Source organism: Heptranchias perlo, chromosome 18 (assembly GCF_035084215.1).
Source record: "Heptranchias perlo isolate sHepPer1 chromosome 18, sHepPer1.hap1, whole genome shotgun sequence".
NCBI lineage: Eukaryota > Metazoa > Chordata > Chondrichthyes > Hexanchiformes > Hexanchidae > Heptranchias > Heptranchias perlo.
In genome coordinates, this window is record NC_090342.1 from 2,086,837 (window position 1) to 2,107,835 (window position 20,999).

The 20,999-nt window shown below is 42.5% G+C and overlaps 1 protein-coding gene across 12 annotated transcripts in view; it reads right to left on the minus strand.

Moving 5' to 3' along the window:
- The window catches only part of ppfibp1b (PPFIA binding protein 1b), a 168,379-nt gene that overhangs the window by 60,540 nt on the left and 86,840 nt on the right, over positions 1 to 20,999 (minus strand). For all 12 annotated transcript variants that reach the window (XM_067999196.1, XM_067999203.1, XM_067999205.1 and 9 more), the window contains exons 4-6: positions 3,829 to 3,915; positions 2,383 to 2,496; positions 1,039 to 1,170 (exon numbers count right to left, since the gene is read on the minus strand). In XM_067999196.1, coding sequence (XP_067855297.1) covers positions 1,039 to 1,170; positions 2,383 to 2,496; positions 3,829 to 3,915 — 333 coding nt within the window. The remainder of the gene's footprint in view (positions 1 to 1,038; positions 1,171 to 2,382; positions 2,497 to 3,828; positions 3,916 to 20,999) is intronic.

Consider the following 20,999-nt stretch of genomic DNA (forward strand, 5'->3'; position numbering starts at 1 on the left):
AATCTTTTCCCAAAGGTAGGGGAGTCTATAACGAGGGGACATAGATTTAAGGTGAGAGGGGAGAGATACAAAAGGGTCCAGAGGGGCAATTTTTTCACTCAAAGGGTGGTGAGTGTCTGGAACGAGCTGCCAGAGGCAGTAGTAGAGGCGGGTACAATTTTGTCTTTTAAAAAGCATTTGGACAGTTACATGGTTAAGATGGGTATCGAGGGATATGGGCCAAGTGCAGGAAATTGGGACTAGCTTAGTGGTATAAACTGGGCGACATGGACATGTTGGGCCGAAGGGCCTGTTTCCATGTTGTAACTTCTATGATTTTGCTGTGGAAATCAGCCTAATTCTTATAATGAATTCAAAATTGGTATCAGTGCTGCATAGCTGACCCATTACCTTTAAATCTTCCACCCACATCTGAATTTATACATTAGGAGTTACTTTAAAAAAAAAATCCTATAGTAAATAGCTAAAAGTCAGTTGCAAGGCAGGAATTGAATTGAGCAGATCGGACATCATGAACTCACGTTTAGAGTCAGCAGAACCCCAAGAGTTAATTACTCCATTACTTGTTATTGAACCCCACGGGGCAGTACAGCCAAGCTCAATAATGGCTCATGTGATGTCTAGCAGCAGCTGCTACATGGCTAGCAACCAGGAGTGTGAACCATAGCTGGTATTTTGTTCCCTCCCTAATCAGGGGCTCGGAAGCCAATTGTCGTACCCCAAGTTCTCTGGCCGGGGAGCTTATGAATTTTTTCTTGTAAAAATAATTTAAGATTTAAAAATGCTACATTATGAAAAATCTAAAAGTGTGTCCAATACAACATATTTATGGAAATACAGATTTATGAAACTGAGAATTAGGGTTAAAACAAGTTTAGAACGGGAATTGAAAAACAGAGGGCAATGCTTACACCCAGAAAAGGTTACCAAATGGGAAGAAAATCTATTTAATACAATAGCTATTAAACTGGATAAATTCAAGTAAAAATATATTCTACTGCTTAGAAATAGTACAGTAAGTCATATTACTTGTCTCACCTCAGTATCTTTATATCTCTCCTCATATTCCAATCTGTCCTTTTCCACCGTACTCAGTTTTATCTTCAGGTTTGACACCTCAGCCATAAGGTCCAGTTTCTGAGTCTCCAGTGATGTTCTGCTTAGGAGTTCCTGAAACAAAAAGGATATTTTTACATACTGTTCCAATAAAATGTAATCATAATTGCGACAGAATAAGGAAGCTGGGTTGAAGTGAGAGCCTCAGCAGTATTCCTGTTCAAAGATCACACTGCAACAAAGAATTGAGATGAATTTTAGGAGTTTATAATTCCCTTCCTCCCCTCTATTGAAGCAGTTGGCAGAGAGTGTTAGTGACACCGTGAAATCAGGGAAGCTGGAGTGGAGACAATCCCCAATCTGACAATGCAAGGCAGACGATTTGTTTGTAAACTAGGGTGCTTCAGTTTAACAGTGTAAATTAATTCAGCTCACTCGTCCTGCCTGACATCAGAACTCATCCAATACAGTCTATCCCTGCTCATTTGAAATTGTTGTGTGCTTGGAATTATTTTTTGAATGATCGGTAGTTTGAATTAAGCAATTTTACTGAGTTTTTTTTTAAAAACACAAATTCAATTCAAATTAACAGGTAATTCAAATTAAGCAACTTTGAGATTATATCTCACTAACATTAGCAAATGGGAGCCAAATCAGCAAAAAGAGTCACCTGTCACTAAAAATCCAAAAGCACAAAATATTCTTTAACCAAAAAAAAAATCAGACATACACCACACAGAGGCATGGTAGTGACACATTCAGCTTTTAAAACAATTTTTAATAGGGTGATTTCTCACAAAAATGTCACACTGCAGATACAAAGCAACCTTTAAAAGAAAGCCAGGCATTTCATTCTGGATTCTTCTGATTTGGAGCCTGAATTTTACAAGAACATTCCCTTAGACAACAATGATTCACCTTACCCTGCGTTAAGAGTTAGACATTGTGACCTTAAAGGAAGGAAGGGAGTGAGGACACACAGACACAGATGCTGAGTGTCACTCTGTACAAATATTGCATTGATTGCAATTAGAGAAAGCAAGAGGCAGTCATGCTAGCCTGTGGCCGTCCTGTTCTCCCTCAACATAGTGAAACCTCTTTGCAGCATTAGCTAAACAGTTTTATCAGAGTGGAATCTACATCTGATGGTGCTGAGGTAAATCAACACACTATTTAAAACTGAAAGAAATAAACTTTTAGCATTTGTAACTTCACTAAACAAATCCTTATTAAACTTTTAACTTGTTGTCTAATTTGAAGGTTTGAAACCTCAAGACCAATGGACTTCCCAATTCAAAAATCTTTTCCCAACCATTCCACTCATACCTGCTGCAACATCTCCTCTGTGCCATTCAGCTTCTCTCGGTGCTCATCCAGACAACACTCTAGGTCTCGAATCTTCTCCCCTTGGGCTTCCACCTGGTCTGTTAGAACACTCACCTGCAAAACAAAGTATGACTTCTGGTACGATAACATGAAAAGAAATCTACGCCTCCAAAAAAAGGTTCAGTGGTGTAGTCACCTAGATGCTCACTATAATAGCTATAAGCTTTACGCATACTTGGAATACCAAATGTTAGCTTGCCTATTGATTAAACAATTTCATGTTTATTCTGGCAATCTAAGCATGTTCCATCACGTCTGAAAACTCCGGGGTATGGGAAACAAAATCACAGAATTTTTCACCTTACGTTCCACTAGGAAGGTGGAAGGTTTTGGTTTCAAATTCAGTTGCAGGATCCAGAAAACTTGAAACATTTTACAGTGTGTATGTACTGAACATGCTGTAATACTAAGTATTTAAGGAGGCACTTGAAATTTGTGTGCCCGCCTGGATCATGGTGTCTAGGAATGCAATCTACTATTCTCTATTTGCACTGTCTTGACAGGTATAAATACAAGCTGTAAAACATGTCTGAAGTTTATTTTAGGACAAATATATGACAATAAATATACCTTTTTAGTTAACTATTTTAATTGAATACATTAGTCAACATGCCTTTGCAAGACAAGCTCTACAAGCGCAAGTAAAAATAAAGAGGATTTGGAATGGTTAAACTTGATGGTCAACCCCTCTTCCATAAATACTCACTTAGACTAAAATATTTTTCAATGATTGACATTATAGCATCCGCTATGAAGTCAAAGTACAACGGAATATAAATTAATTTTAACAAAATAATCGCCTGCCTGCGAACTGAAATCGAGAACATTGGTCTCTCAATTAAGAGATTCATTTTGAATCAGCTTGTAGGTTTCCCCAGAGGATGACTGTGCAACTTGCATGGGAAAGAGGGAGTATTCACCAGGAAGCGGTCAGCTTTCTGGACTGTCAAGCACATCACTTATAGAGTTGACGAAGGTGCAATACTTGACTACGGAGAGGCTGAGGAAAGCATGGACGTGAGTATTAGCCCGTGCAGGCAAGGACTTTTTAAAAAAATTGTTTTAGAAAAACACTCAAAAGTGAATGGAAACTCAGGTTGTGCAGCTATTTGTTTTAATACATTAGTGTTGTTTTTAAACTCATGGCGAAGAAATTTTGTTCTTTAAAGCCCAACAGAAATGCACCTCAGTTTATATAGTCTAAATACACAGCAGAGTAGTATACAGCTGCACCATTTACTGTAATGCATCATTCCACAGAAAGGATGAGGATTAAACCGTGTCAGTACCAGTTTAGAAATTAATTTGTATACCAAGATTCAAATACTGTGGAAATCACAGCCTGCTAACATCAAAGAGCTCTTAAATTGCATTAATTTTACTTACTTGCAAAACCAGGGATTCTTTATCTCCTTCTAATCGTGCCAGTCTATCCTGGTACGGATCACCGGTGACAGAGACATGGCCATTCGTCTGTGGAAGACAAGTTTCCAAAAAAAAGTTGGCTTTTTCCTTTCAGTTGCATTGCAGAATACCAGAAATAATAATTACTACTAGTGAAGGTTTTGCTGGGGAAAAGGGCATCAAAGGTGGAGATAAGAAAGTGATTGAGCAAATCAACAGCTGCAGAAATATGATGGCAAAAGGAGAACCAAAGGCTATGCAGTTTTGAGTTTGAAATTTCAGCTGTAAGCATCTTGGGGGGCAGGGCAGGGAGGAAAAGAGAGAAAGATGTTTTCCAGGGATGAACACAGAAGGCAGTGAGGTTGGAATGGATTGGGGTGAATCTAGGTGGTGAGGGATACAAGGAAGTGGTCGGAGGTGACATTGTCAGTGACTATGGGAGCAGAGCTGCCACGAGAGATGGTGTGGTTGAAGTGGTGGCCCACAACCACTCTGCACAGCTGCAACAATTCTGCCTGTAAGACACCCTCTCCAGAGAGGCTACAGAGAGTTTCCAAACGACGATGAATGATGCACCGTAAGACCATGAGATAGGAGCAGGAGCAGGCCATTCGGCCCCTCGAGCCTGCTCTGCCATTCAATGAGATCATGGCTGATCTGATTTTTACCTCAACTCCACTTTCCTGCCCAATGACTCAGCCGCCACAGCTTTTTGGGGTAAAGAATTCCAAAGATTCACAACCCTCTGGGAGAAGAAATTCCTCATTTCAGTCTTAAACGGGCAACCACCTATTCTGAGATTATGCCCCCTAGTTTTAGATTCCCCCCATGAGGGTAACATCCTCTCGGCATCTACCCTATCGAGTCCCCTCAGAATCTTGTATGTTTCAATAAGATCTCCTCTCATTCTTCTAAACTCCAATGAGTAGACTCAACCTGTTCAATCTTTCCTCATAAGACAACCCTTCCATACCCGGAATCAACCTAGTGAACCTTCTCTGAACTGCCTCCAATGCAAGTATGTCCTTCCTTAAATAAGGGCACCAGAAGTGTATGCAGTACTCCAGGTGTGGTCTCACCAGCACCCTGTACAGTTGTAGCATGACTTCCTGCTTTTATACTCCATCCCCCTGGAAATAAAGGCTAATATTCCATTTGCCTTGTGGATGACCTGCTGCACCTGTATGTTGACTTTTTGTGTTTCATGTACAAGGACACCCAGATCCCTCTGTACCGCAGCATTTTGTAGTATTTATCCTTTCAAATAATATTTTGCTTTTTTATTTTTCCTCCAAAAGTGGATGACTTCACATTTTCCCACATTATATTCCATCTGCCAAATTTTTGCCCATTTGTTTAACCTGTCAATATCCCTTTGCAGACACTTTGTGTCCTCATCGCAACTTGCTTCTCCACCTATCTTTGTATCAGCAGCAAATTTGGCCACAAGACACTCTGTTCCTTCATCCAAGTCATTGATATATATTGTAAATAGTTGAGGCCCCAGCACTGATCCCTGAGGCACCCCACTACTTAATTGCCATTTTGAAAATGACCCTTTCATCCTGACTCGTTGTTTTCTGTTAGCTAATCCTCTATCCATACCAGTATATTACCCCCAATACCATGAGCTCTTATCTTGTGCAGTAATCTTTTATGTGGCACCTTACCAAATGCCTTTTGGAAATCCAAATATACTGGATCCATTGGTTCCCCTTTATCCACCCTGCCCGTTACTTCCTCAAAGAACTAATAAATTTGTCAGACACGATTTCCCCTTCATAAAACCATGTTGACTCTCCTTGATTGTATTATGTTGTATGCTTTTTCTTTTAACCGAAAACCATCCTTTACTTCCTTAGTTAGCCATGGTTGGTTCACCCTTTTTGTGGAGTCTATCCTCCTCACAGGGATATATTTTTGTTGCGAGTCATAAAATATCTTTTTAAATGTTTGCCACTGCTTATCCACCATTATACCATCTAATCGGTTTACCCAGTCCACTTTAGCCAATTCCGCCCTCATTCCTTTATAATTGCCCTTATTTAAGTTTAATACAGTAGTTTCAGACCCAAGATCCTCGCTCTCAAACTGGATGTGAAATTCTATCGTGTTATGTTCGCTGCTTCCCAAGGGATCCTTTACTTTGATGTGGAGATACCGGTGATGGACTGGGGTTGACAAATGTAAAGAATCTTACAACACCAGGTTATAGTCCAACAATTTTATTTGAAAATCACAAGCTTTCGGAGGCTTTCTCCTTCGTCAGGTGCATGTGGGAATCCTTGAACGTTTCGCATTTATATTCAGAGAACAATACCTGGTGATTACAGATAATCTTTCCAACTGCCCGTTGTCAAGGCAATCAAAGTGTTCAGACAGAGAGGTGTTACCTACAGGACCACCGAATATACAAACGGCCAGAACACAAAACAGAGAGAGAGAGAGAGAAAAACATCCGAAAGGAAGAGAAAGACAGAAAATGAGCCGTTGTATTAAAAACAGATAACTTTTATTCGCTGGTGGGGTTACGTGTAGCGTGACATGAACCCAAGATCCCGGTTGAGGCTGTCCTCATGGGTGCGGAACTTGGCTATCAATTTCTGCTCGACGATTTTGCGTTGTCGTGTGTCTCGAAGGCCGCCTTGGAGAACGCTTATCCGAAGGCCGGTGGCTGAATGTCCTTGACTGCTGAAGTGTTCCCCGACTGGGAGGGAACCCTCCTGTCTGGCGATTGTTGCGCGGTGTCCGTTCATCCGTTGTCGCAGTGTCTGCATGGTCTCGCCAACGTACCATGCTCCTGGGCATCCTTTCCTGCAACGTATGAGGTAGACAACATTGGCCGAGTCACAGGAGTATGAACCATGTACCTGGTGGGTGGTGTCCTCTCGTGTGATGTTGGTATCTGTGTCGATGATCTGGTATGTCTTGCAGAGGTTGCCGTGGCAGGGTTGTGTGGTGTCGTGGATGCTGTTCTCCTGAAAGCTGGGTAATTTGCTGCGAACGATGGTCTGTTTGAGGTTGGGTGGCTGTTTAAAGGAGAGTAGTAGAGGTGTGGGGATGGCCTTAGCGAGGTGTTCGTCGTCATTGATGACATGTTGAAGGCTGCGGAGAAAATGGCGTAGTTTCTCCGCTCCGGGGAAGTACTGGACGACGAAGGGTACTCTGTTGGTTGCGCCCCGTGTTAGTCTTCTGAGGAGGTCTATGCGATTTTTCGCTGTGGCCTATCGGAACTGTCGATCGACAAGTCGAGCGTCATATCCCATTCTTACGAGGGCGTCTTTCAGCATCCGTAGGTGTCCATCGTGTTCCTCCTAGTCTGAGCAGATCCTGAGTATTCGCAGGGCCTGTCCATAGGGGATGGCCTCTTTGACGTGGTTAGGGTGGAAGCTGGAAAAGTGGAGCATCGTGAGGTTGTCCGTGGGCTTGCGGTAGAAATGAGGTGCTGAGGTGCCCGTCTTTGATGGAGATTCGTGTGTCCAAGAAAGAAACCAATTCTGAGGAGTAGTCCATGGTGAGCTTGATGGTAGGGTGGAACTTGTTGATGTTATCGTGTAGTCTCTTTAGTGATTCCTCACCGTGGGTCCATAGAAAGAAAATGTCGTCGATGTATCTGGTGTATAGTGTTGGTTGGAGGTCCTGTGCAGTGAAGAAGTCCTGCTCGAACTTGTGCATGAAAATGTTGGCGTATTGGGGTGCGAATTTGGTCCCCATGGCTGTTCCGTGTGTTTGGGTAAAGAGCTGGTTATCGAAGGTGGAGACATTGTGATCCACGATGAAGCGGATGAGTTGTAGGATGGCGTCTGGAGATTCGCTGTTGTTGGTGTTGAGTACTGAGGCTGTTGCAGCGATGCAGTCATCGTGGGGGATACTGGTGTAGAGTGCCGAGACGTCCATCGTGGTGAGAAATGTTCCTGGTTCAACTGGTCCGTGGGTACTGAGTTTTTGTAGGAAGTCTGTAGTGTCGTGACAGAAGCTGGGGGTTCCCTGTACGATGGGTTTCAGGATGCCCTCGACGTATCCAGAGAGGTTCTCACACAGGGTTCCGTTGCCTGATACGATAGGACGTCCGGGTGTGTTGGCTTTGTGTATCTTTGGGAGGCAGTAGAAGCCTCCCACGCGGGGAGTACGTGGGATGAGAGCGCGTTGGATGCTTTGAAGGTCTGGATCGAAGGTTTTGATCAGCGGGTAACCGTCTGCAGTGTTCCTGGTTGTCCAGTTGTCGACAACTGGACAACCAGGAACAGCATACCGACAACTGGACAACCAGGAGCACTACAGACGGTGACCCACAGATCCGACCAAAGAACACACCCACCAGCTCAACAAACTGATCACGACCTTCGATCCAGACCTTGAAAGCATCCTATGAGCTCTCTTCCTTTTGGATGTTTCTCCCTCTCTCTCTGTTTTGTGTTCTGGCCGTTTGTATATTCGGTGGTCCTGTCGGTAACACCTCTCTGTCTGAACACTTTGATTGCCTTGACAACGGGCAGTTGGAAAGATTATCTGTAATCACCAGGTATTGTTCTCAGAATATAAATGCGAAACGTTCAAGGATTCCCACATTCACCTGACGAAGGAGAAAGCCTCCGAAAGCTTGTGATTTTCAAATAAAATTGTTGGACTATAACCTGGTGTTGTAAGATTCTTTACATCCTTTACTTTGAGATCATTAATTAATCCTGTTTCGTTACCCATTACCAGATCCAAAATGGCCTGTTCCCTGACTTATTGATCTAAGAAACAGTCCCTAATACATTCTATGAACTCCTCCTCAGGGCTATTCTTGCCTATTTGATTTGTCCAATCTGTGAAAGTTAAAATTGCCCATGATTATTGCATTACCTTTTTTACAAGCCCCCCTTATTTCCTGATTAATATTTTGCCCTACAGTGTAGCTACTGTTAGGGGGCCTATATACTACTCCCACCAGTGATTTCTTTCCCTTGCTATCTCTTACCTCCACCCAAATTGATTCAACATCTTGATCTTTTGAGCCAAGATCATTTCTCACTATTATACCAATTTCATCCTTTATTAATAGAGCTACCCCACCACCGTTACCTTTTCTTTTATCCTTCCGAAATGTTAAATAACCCTCCTGAATATTTAGCTCCCAAACCTTGGTCACCTTGCAACCACGTCTCTGTAATGGTCACGAGATCATATCCATTTGTTTCTATTTGTGCCGTCAATTCATCTATCTTATTACGAATGTTGTGCGCACTCAGATAAAGAACCTTTAATTTTGTCTTTTTACCATTCTTTCCTACCCCGGCCCCATTTGCTAGTGCACTCTTATGTTTGTACACTCTGTCCCTTCCTGACATACTCTGTTTATCATTACCCCCATCACTTTCCTGTACTACTTCCTTGTCTTCTCTCTATCAATCTCAACTTCGCCCCAACTGAGCCCTCCCCCCTCTATTTAGTTTAAAGCCTTCTCTACCGCCCTAGTTATTTGGTTTGCCAGAACACTGGCGAAAGTAACATTTACTACATGTTGTACATCAAGTTTTCTTTTTCCTCTCTAGGTTAATAGTTGCCTCTCCTATTCATCAAGACATTGATATATATTTAGTATGGGGAAGCAGCTGGATCAGTGCCTTTGGGCCAATTATTACATCTGGAGGGCGACAGACAGACAGACATGTGTCTCTCTCTATATGCATATAAATCCAAGAGAAGCAAGATTGGAAATATAGCTATTAAAATAAAAGGGGAAATCTGGATTGTCCAACGGGATTATATTTTTGCATCAAGAAAGTTGGTTGACAAGGTGTATGATAGCACTCGTTTAATCTGAAGAAACAATTCTTTTACAAGACAAATACCATTTTTGTCATAGTGTACAGTACTAGTCAAATATTATAAGAACATAAGAAATAGGAGCAGGAGTAGGCCATACAGCCTCTCGGGCCTGCTCGGCCATGCAAGATCATAGCTGATCTTCGACCTCAACTCCACTTTCCAGCCCGATCCCTATATCCTTTGATTCCGCTAGAGTCCAAAAATCTAAGTATCTCACTCTTGAATATATTCAACGACTCAGCATCCACAACTCTCTGGAGTAGAGAATTCCAAAGATTCACAACCGTCTGAGTGAAGAAATTCTTCCTCATTTCAGTCTTAAATGGCCCACCCCTTATCCTGAGACTATGCCCCCTAGTTCTGGACTCTCCAGCCAGGGGAAACAACCTCTCAGCATCGACCCTGTCAAGCTCCCTCAGAATCTTATGTTTCAATTAGATCACCTCTCATTCTTCTAAACTCCATAGGACAACCCTCTCATCCCAGGAATCAATCCAGTGAACCTTTGTTGCACCGCCTCCAAGTCAAATATATCCTTCTTTAGATAAGGAGGCCAAAACTGTACACAGTACTCCAGGTGAGGTCTTGCCAAAGCCCTGTACAATTGTAGTAAGACTTCCTTACTCTTGTACTCCAAGCCCCTTGTAATAAAAGCCAACATGCCATTTGCCTTCCTAATTGCTTGCTGTACCTGCATGCTAACTTTTTGTGTTTCTTGTATGAGGACACCCAAATCTCACAACACCAACATTTAACAGTTTATCATTTAAAAAATATTCTGTTTTTCTATTCTTCCGACTAAAAAGTGAATATCCTCACATTTCTCTACATTATACTCCATCTGCCACCTTCTTGCCCTTTCAATTAATCTGTCTATATCCCTTTGCAGACTCTTTGTATCATCCTGCAGCTTACTGTCCCCACCTAGCTTTGTATCATCAGGAAACTTGGATGCATTACACTAGGTCCTTTCATCTATTTCGTTAATATAGATTGTAAATAGCTGAGGCCCAAGCACAGATCCTTGCGGCACCCCATTGTTATTTTTATCCATTCCCTAAAAAGGTGAAATAAAATACCTAGCTTTGTTTACAATGGGTAATTTAAAGACATGTAGCAGTTTGTTATGTAGCTTTTGTACGGGGATGACTACTTGCACACAGACATTAAGTGAACAAACCAAATTTGGGAACAGTGTGCCCTTTGTTGATGCAATCTCATTCACAACCAAAACTTTCACAACTTCAACAAATGCAGTGACCGTCACCACAGTTACAGCTGCAATTTTTCTGAAGTAGTTATGGGACCAAGAATTTATAATTAGCGATTATACTTAGAGAAACTTATGATCTGGGAGATTAAAATAAAGTTTATGTAATTTTAAGAATTCATATTCTATTGCATTTGGTGTACCAAAATTTATCAAATTCATCCCAGTACAAATAATTAACATGTCACATTAACAGATTTTACAATATTGCAAGAGATTTAAAAGCAAACAGCAATTTGGGCAAGTCTGAAACACAGCATTAATTACTGGTATAAACAAAAAGGATTAAGGCTTGGTGTTTGTTTTAGAGTCAGGATTGGGTTAGTTTAGAAAAAGATAGCCTGGATTCTAGTCACATTTAAATAATCACTATTTGCAACTTGCCTTAAGCTCTACTTTTGCATAACAAGGTGAGCTGAAGTTCTAGAGTACCTGTTTATATCAGCCTTCCCCTCTACCCTGTAGAAATCTGTACAAGTTTCCTCTAATTGGACTTTAACAAGGCCTTAAATATCCTGAGCAAGGAATTCTTTGTTCTCATGACTTTTCTGAAATTTATTTTATGATAGCAGGGCTTGGAGCAGCAGTATAAACAAATGAAATATTCCCTGATGCTCCCTGCCCAACTTTCTCATGTCCTATGAGCACCTTTCACTCATGTCTACTATTGTCCACCTCAGTGGGACTGCCCTCCCTTGATTGCTCTTTTACCTATTCAATCGTAATTAGTGGATCTCCAGCAACAACTTCCACCCCCTGCAACATCACTTCTGGAGCCCCCCCAAGGATCTTTCCTTGGTCCCCTCCTTTTCATCATCTACGGGTTTCCCCTTGACGACATCACCCAAAGACATGGGGTCAGCTTCCACGTGTATGCTGGCGACACCCAGCTCTACCTTTCCACCATCTATTTAAACTCCCCCATCGCCTTGCATTGTTAAACTGCTCGTCCAACATCCCGTCATAGATAAGCCATAGTTTCCTACAATTGAACATTTCGAAGTCCGAAGCCATTGCCTTCAGCCCCGTTCCATCGATTCCATCGCCCCTCCCCAGCCACTATGCCAGCAGACAGTTTGCAACATTGGCGTCCTATTCAACCCCAAGCTGAACTTCCGACCTCTTATCCTCCCCATCACAAAGACCGGCTAATTCCACCTCTGTAACATCACCCAACTCGAACCCTACCTCAGCCCATCTGCTGCTGAATCCCTCATCCATGCTGTCAGTCATGGCTCAATGGTAACACTCTCGCCTGAGTTCAAGTCCTACTCCAGAGGCTTGAGCGGTGTTGCAGTACTGAGGGAGTGCTGCAGTCAGAGGTGCCATCTTTTGGATGAGATGGTAAACAGGTGGACATAAAAGACCCCAAGTTCTATTTCAAAGAACAGGGGAGTTTCTCCCCGGTGTCCAGGCCAATATTTATCCTTTAACCATCACTTAAAAAAATTATCTTGTTATTATCTCATTGCTGTTCATGGGACCTTGCTGTGCACAAACTGCCTGCCGCGTTTCCTACTTTACAACAATGACTACACTTCACTGGCTGTGACTCCCTTTGGGGCATCCTGAGGTCGTGAAAGATGCTGGATAAATGCAAGTTCTTTCTTCTTTATAGAACTGAATTGCTCACAATCATGTAGACAAACAATGCCCTGTACTTACCCCACATTAAAATTCAATTCCTGAAAAGCCATTGTTTCACCATTTTGGACTATCCAAGACAAAATGATCTATGCTCTATCGAGAGTGACACATTCAACATAACTTTGGAAAGAAATAGTGTTGCTATACCATTTGCTGGAAGCCTAGGCAACCTTGTTTGCCCAAACAGGGTTTTGAATTAGACAGCAGCCATGCAAATAGTGAACCGCTGTGGCCATTATTGCAGCTGTTCACACGAAACGTGACAACTAAAGCAGTGATAAGTAATCAATACATTTACAAGTTTCATTAGTAGGATAGAAGTGTATGTGGCAGCAGGAATCACTATTCTGTAGGGAACTGCTCTCACATCTCAGGTCCTGCATAATTGATTTAACAAAACTGATCATATGGAAGAGCTGTTAAGAGATTGAGCAGCAGTGTACAGCCCATGGAAAACATCTATTGTTTCAACATTTATTCTATAGTGCTTGTCTGCAAATACAATGATTTGCTGCTCTTTAGCTATTTGTGACACTATGGCTGTGATTTGGAAAGCCGTTGTACATTTAATAAAATTGTACAAGTCAGATTTTACCCACAATAGCAACATGATCTATTTCATTTACAACAAAATTCTAATGTTGACTCAATCTAAAATCTAACATTAAAAATGGCTAATTTTATTTTTTTTTAAGCAAGATCTCTCTCAGCATTGATAACAGCTGAAATACAGGATCAGGAGGAGGCCATTCAGCCCCTCGAGCCTGTTCCGCCGTTCAATTAGATCATGGCTGATGTGTATCTTAACTCCATTTACTTGCCTCTGTTCCCTAACCGTTAATACCCTTACCTAACAAAAACCTATCCATCTCAGTTTTGAAATTTTCAATTAACCTCAACAGGTTTTTGGGGAAGAGAATTCCAGATAGCCTAACCCACATGAAAAAGAGTTGCCTAGTCTTTACAATTTCACAAAAATTGCAGCATAACAATTCTACATAACCATGCAGTAACTGTTTGTGAAAATGAACCACCCATCTGTGCTAGTGCTGCTGTCTCATGGCACACAGCTTTCACGCTGCCAGCAACAACCAAAGTGAGATTGCTGACAACCGGGAGGACTTTTTTTAAAAAGCCGAGGGCTTTAGCACAGTACCTAACCCGATGTAAAAGCAGTTACGCTGCCACAAATACCCAGTAACTTGTAAAGAACATACATTATTGATCTTTTAACCAGTGCTTTGCAGTCAGGTTATGTGTTTCTTTTTTTAAATACAAGAGCCCAGTTTTATGTTTAAGTTTAATTATTCCTTCTGAAATAAATGTAGAAAGGAAATTGGAGCAAATAATTAACCTTTTTTGAGGAACTTGTGGCCCCTTTTTAAAAAAAATCCAAATACATTTTAATACGCCTCCGCTTTAGCGACAGGGCTGAAGTGAACAGCACAAGAAGCAGTTCATTCTGCAGCTACCTCAACTTTAACTGACAGTGCTGATCTTTGCCTCTCATTGCAGCATTACAAGCATTTTAATTAAACAGAAAAATACACAGCACTTGCTACTGATTTCTTTCTTCTGAACTCTACTTAGTTTCAACTCCTACTAATCTTACCCTTTTCAGCCATTTGAAGTGCTTGTAGATATCCAATTCCCTCTCCATTCTGGTATACATCACTTATTAAAGGAGGAGAAACGCTCAAGTCTCCTTACCAATGAAGCACTGGTATAAGATACTGAACTTCGTTAATAGGGTAACACAAGTGGCTTGCTGAATTCTGAACGCAGCTGCCATTGTCTGTTTGGGGACACACTAGTATCTCCCCAGCTGTTACAGAACTGTTTAAAAAAGTCCTGCAATTACCATTGTCACCCCTTTAGGAATGTGTCATAGTTTACTCAAACTGCTGTGTGGACACTCCCAGAAGGGAAATTATTCTGCTTTGAGGCCGTTTACCTCAGCAGGAGAGCAAGCTCTGATCACCAAATGTTTGTACCAAGCTTTTTGTTAGCAGCTCAAAGAAAATGTTGTACTTCAACTGGCAGTTGGTCGTTCCCATTACACACTGGTCCAGATAGTTACAACTTTGTGTTTGGCCTAGTTTATTGTAGCAACAGGTTTTCACCAGATCCCTTAAACAAACAGCATCACACTTAAGTACAATTTTTTTTATTCGTTCACGGGATGTGGGCGTCGCTGGCAAGGCCGGCATTTATTGCCCATCCCTAATTGCCCTTGAGAAGGTGGTGGTGAGCCGCCTTCTTGAACCACTGCAGTCCGTCTGGTGAAGGTTCTCCCACAGTGCTGTTAGGAAGGGAGTTCCAGGATTTTGACCAAGCGACAATGAAGGAACGGCGATATATTTCCAAGTCGGGACGGTGTGTGACTTGGAGGGGAACGTGCAGGTGGTGTTGTTCCCATGCGCCTGCTGCCCTTGTCCTTCTAGGGGGTAGAGGTCGCGGGTTTGGGAGGTGCTGTCAAAGAAGCCTTGGCGAGTTGCTGCAGTGCATCCTGTGGATGGTGCACACTGCAGCCACAGTGCGCCGGTGAAGGGAGTGAATGTTTAGGGTGGTGGATGGGGTGCCAATCAAGTGGGCTGCTTTGTCCTGGATAGGTGTTGAGCTTCTGGAGTGTTGCTGGAGCTGCACTCATCCAGGCAAGTGGAGAGTATTCCATCACACTCCTGACTTGTGCCTTGTAGATGGTGGAAAGGCTTTGGGGAGTCAGGAGGTGAGTCACTCGCCGCAGAATACCCAGCCTCTGGTGGGGGATTCGGCGATGGTAATGCCGTTGAATGTCAAGGGGAGGTGGTTAGACTCTCTCTTGTTGGAGATGGTCATTGCCTGGCACTTATCTGGCGCGAATGTTACTTGCCACTTATGAGCCCAAGCCTGGATGTTGTCCAGGTCTTGCTGCATGCAGGCTCGGACTGCTTCATTATCTGAGGGGTTGCGAATGAAACTGAACACTGTGCAGTCATCAGCGAACATCCCCATTTCTGACCTTATGATGGAGGGAAGGTCATTGATGAAGCAGCTGAAGATGGTTGGGCCTAGGACACTGCCCTGAGGAACTCCTGCAGCAATGCCCTGGGGCTGAGATGATTGGCCTCCAACAACCACTACCATCTTCCTTTGTGCTAGGTATGACTCCAGCCACTGGAGAGTTTTCCCCCTGATTCCCATTGACTTCAATTTTACTAGGGCTCCTTGGTGCCACACTCGGTCAAATGCTGCCTTGATGTCAAGGGCAGTCACTCTCACCTCACCTCTGGAATTCAGCTCTTTTGTCCATGTTTGGACCAAGGCTGTAATGAGGTCTGGAGCCGAGTGGTCCTGGCGGAACCCAAACTGAGCATCGGTGAGCAGGTTATTGGTGAGTAAGTGCCGCTTGATAGCACTGTCGACGACACCTTCCATCACTTTGCTGATGATTGAGAGCAGACTGATGGGGCCGTAATTGGCCGGATTGGATTTGTCCTGCTTTTTGTGGACAGGACATACCTGGGCAATTTTCCACATTGTCGGGTGGATGCCAGTGTTGTAGCTGTACTGGAACAGCTTGGCTAAAGGCGCAGCTAGCTCTGGAGCACAAGACTTCAGCACTACAGCTGGGATGTTGTCGGGGCCCATAGCCTTTGCTGTATCCAGTGCACTCAGCCGTTTCTTGATATCACGTGGAGTGAATCGAATTGGCCGAAGACTGGCTTCCGTGATGGTGGGGATATCGTGAGGAGGCTGAGATGGATTATCCACTCGGCACTTCTGGCTGAAGATGGTTGCAAACGCTTCAGCCTTGTCTTTTGCACTCACGTGCTGGACTCCACCATCATTGAGAATGGGGATGTTTGCAGAGCCTCCTCCTCCCGTTAGTTGTTTAATTGTCCACCACCATTCACGACTGGATGTGGCAGGACTGCAGAGCTTTGATCTGATCCGTTGGTTGTGGAATCGCTTAGCTCTGTCTATAGCATGTTGCTTCCGCTGTTTAGCATGCATGTAGTCCTGAGTTGTAGCTTCACCAGGTTGGCACCTCATTTTTAGGTACGCCTGGTGCTGCTCCTGGCATGCTCTTCTACACTCCTCATTGAACCAGGGTTGATCCCCTGGCTTGTTGGTAATGGTAGAGTGAGGAATATATAGTGAATTCATACACTATATATTTACAACCATTAAATCTGATGAGTGTCCCTTTACACAATGTAATTAGAATGTTCAAGGTGTTCAAATATATGTAATTATATAAAAATAAAAGAATTAGGCCTGATCTTGCTGGAGCAGGGCATCTGACAGCGTGTCCCATTTGTTAGACTTTTTCTGCACTCTTCAGTTCAAAACATTTTTGCGCCATAACTTGCTGGAAGTGCGAGCTGATAATGGCGTGGCAAGGGCAACACGGCATCTGGGACTTAAGCAATGAGATTTAAGGATTGAGAAAGAAACAGGAACGACGGAGAAGAAAACAGGGCAAATTAGAGTCAAATCAGCATAGAAAGGAAACTGAAGAGAGAGAAAGAAAGATTGGATTAGAGAGAGAGAGAGAGAGAGAGAGAGAGAGAGAGAGAGAGAGAGAGGAAAATATTTCTTTTATTTGAAATTTTTAAAAATCACCTGAAGAATGAGATTCCACAGTTTAAATTGCTCAATTTCTGGGCTGAAGAGGTTGATTGGCATTGTATTAACAATTATCACGCTATTAAAAGGTACTTACATTGTTAATTACCAGACTTAACTCTCTGTGGCAAGTTTAATAGGCAATTAATATACAAATCCAGCAAGTTCCTAAAAATAACGGGGAGGCTAAGGGTGATATGCCGTTTGTGCGAAGCAACCGGTGGAGTTGGGTAAATCGACCAGCAAGTTCTGGAGATTAACTCATGGCATATCTCTTCATCCCCTGAATTCGCTGGCCGATTTGCACGTTAATAAGAGTGTGTGTCATTAGCACGCCCATTGCGTCTAGTGACAGCTACCCTACTTCATTAAATGTAAAACTTTTTTTTAAATGTAAAAGGGAAAACCAGTCATTGACCTGGATCCTTGAAACTTACAAGCAGTTAACAGCTGCTAAAATTATATGGATAGGTTGATTTGGCCCACTTTCCTTAAAGAATTAAAAAAGGGAAGTTAGAAAAATACTTCTTTACAGAGAATGGTTAGAATGTAGAATTCTTTGTCAATTATCGTTATTGAAGCAGAGTCAATAAATTATTTTTAATGGGGAATTAGATAGTTACCTGAAAAAGAGGATTATTAAGGAATGTGGGAACAAGGAGGAGAGTGGGTTTAGACTAGGTGGCTCATGTGGACAAAAATACCAGCAGAGATCTGATGGGCTGAATGACGTATTTCTATATTGTAACATTCTATGATACTACAGGGAGTATTTGAGCATTGGCCAGGTTAGCAGCTAAACATCAAAACGGAGTTCGAAACCCCAGATATTTATGAGCAACACCATGGGAGGTTTGTTAGTTTAAATTAAAGAACTGATGGCGAACTACTTTTATCCTTAAACCTGTAAAAACTCTCGCTGCATTCAACTGGAATAATTAGTAAAGGTATGAACAACTTTGACACATTAAATGTAAATACATTTAGAATTGTCAGCTTGACTCAATTGGTTACATTCTCACTTCAAAGTCAAATAGTTGTGGCTGCTAGATTATGGATTTGAGCATAATCGAGGCTGATCAGTGCAGCATTGTCAGATGTGCTGTCTTTTTGGATGAGATTTTAAACCTCTTCTAGTGAGCGTAAAAGATCCCAAGACCCTATTTCCAGAGGAGCAGCAAGTTCTCCCATCGCCCAGGTCCATTTTTCTCTCAATCAACACCAAAAACAGATTAACTGGTCATTTATTTCCACTGCTGTTTGTGGGATCTTGTTGTACACAAATTGGCCAATGCATTTTTTTATGCGACAACAGTGACTAAATTTCAAAAGTACTTCATTGGTAGAAGCTCTTTGGGACATCCTGTGGACATGAAAGGCGCTGCATAAATACAAATTAATATTACAGTTTATGGGGTCTTGCTGTGTGAAAATTTCTGCTGTGCTTGCCCAGATGACAGCTTAATTTCAATTGCAAGGATTTTCCACAAAACCATATAATCTGCCCATTTAGTGCTGCAGGAACTATCAGAGCTGCTAAAATTATAAGTTGAAGTGGCACAAGTCAAGTGACACCACCCATCTCCCCCTCCCAGTTAAAACTCATCTGCTCATCAATATTGATGCCAATTGGCCCCAAAGTAAACAGACCACAGACCAGCTGTGGGTGTCACTTCCTCCCTCTCCAAACCCAAGCACTTGCTACAACTCAGCAAATAAAGGACAGAGGAGATAGCTAGAGCAAGGTGACTTTCTAAAAAGAGAATTCACTGTCACCAGTGAGGTGGAGTAGATATGCTGCAAATGGATCTCTGGTTCTACACTACTTCAACCCACCCCAGTCTTTAAATTTACCCTGTAACTACTAATATTTCTTGGAATATCTATGTGGGTGGCCATTGTGTTAAGACAAAAGGACTGGAGGGTGGCAAATGTTACACTCCTGTTCAAAAAAGGGGAGAGGGATAAACCTGGTATCTACAGGCCAATCAGTCTAACATCAATGGTGGGAAAACTACTAGAGACCATTGTCAAGGATAAAATTAATTCTCACTTGGAGAAGCATGGGTTAATAAGGGACAGTCAGCATGGATTTGTTAAAGGTAAATCGTGTCTGACTAACTGATTGGGTTCTTTGATGAAGCAACAGAGGGGGGTTGATGAAGGTAGTGCAGTAGATGTTGTATATATGGACTTTCAAAAGGCATTTGATAAAGTACCACATAACAGACTTATTCGGAAAAAGAAGCACGTGGTATTAAAGGGATGTTGGTAACTTGGGTACGTAATTGGCTAAAGGATTGGAGGCAGAGAGTAGTGGTGAGTGGATGCATTTCTGACTGGAGAGAAGTATGCAGTGGGGCCCCCCAGGGGTCGGTGTTAGGACCATTGCTTGTTATATATAAATGACCTGGGCTTGGACATAGGGAGTACAATTTCGAAGTTTGCAGATGATGCAAAACTTGGCAACGTAGTAAATAGTGAGGAGGATTGTAGCAGATTTCAGGAGGACAAAGACAGACTGGTGAAATGGACAGACACACGGCAGATGCAATTTAATGTGGATAGATGTGAAGTGATGCACTTTGGGAGAAACATGGAGAGGTTGTAGAATCTAAATTGAGGGGGGTGCAAGAGCAGAGGGATCTGGGGGTGCATATTCACACATCTTTGAAGGTGGCAGGGCAAGTTGATAAGGCTGTTAAGAAAGAACATGTGATACTTGGCTTTGTAAATAGGGGCACTAAATACAAAAACAAAGAAGTCATGCTAAACCTTTACAAATCACTGGTTAGGCCTCAACTGGAGTATTGGGTACAATTCTGGGCACCACACTTTAGGAAGGATGTGAAAGCCTTGGAGAGGGTACAGAGAAGGTATCCAGGATGATACCAGGGATGAAAGACTTCAGTTATGTGGAGAGATTGGAGAAGTTGGGATTGTTCTTAGAACAGAAAAGGTTAAGGGGAGACCCAATAGAGGTATTCAAAATAATGAGGGTTTTGATAGAGCATGTAGAGAACTTGTTTCCTCTGGCAAGTGGGTCAGTAACCAGAGGTCATAGATTTAAAATAATTGGCAAATGAATTAGAGGGGAAATGAGGAGAAATTTTTTCAGAGGGTTGTTAAGATCTGGAACGCACTACCTGAAAGTTTGATGGAATCAGATTCCATAGGAACTTTCAAAAGGCAATTGGATATATACTTGAAGGACTAATTTGCAGTGTTATGGGGAAAAAGCTGGTGTGTGGGACTAAATTGGACAGCTCTTTCAAAGAGCAGGTACAGGCTCGACAGGCCGAATGGCCTCCTTCTGTTTGCAAGATTCTATAAAAAACGTTGCACTATTCTAGATTATGGGGTTAGCGATGGTTGCATAGTGGTCAACTGTTGCACCAACGAACGATATCATGAACCTGCCACCATGCATCATCCCAAACAATGCCAGCAATGGGGAGGCAGTCAACAATTTGCATTTGTATAGCACCTTCAACAGCAAAAAGCATCCCAAGGCGATTCACAGAGGCATAATCTAACAAATGGACAATATTAGGAAGGACCAAAAGCTTGGTCAAAGAGGTAGGTTTTAAGGAGGATCTTAAAGGAGGAGGAAGAGGAGAGGGATGTGCAGAGGTTTAGGAAGGGAATTCCAGAGCTTAAGAGCCTAAGCATCTGAAGGCACAGCCGCCAATGGTGGAGTGAAGACCGTGAGGGATGGGCAAAAGGCCAGAATTGGAGGAATGCAGGGTTTTTGTACAAACTGCAGAGCCCAGCTCGCTCTGTATTTGGGAGTGACAGCGTACTTGAATGG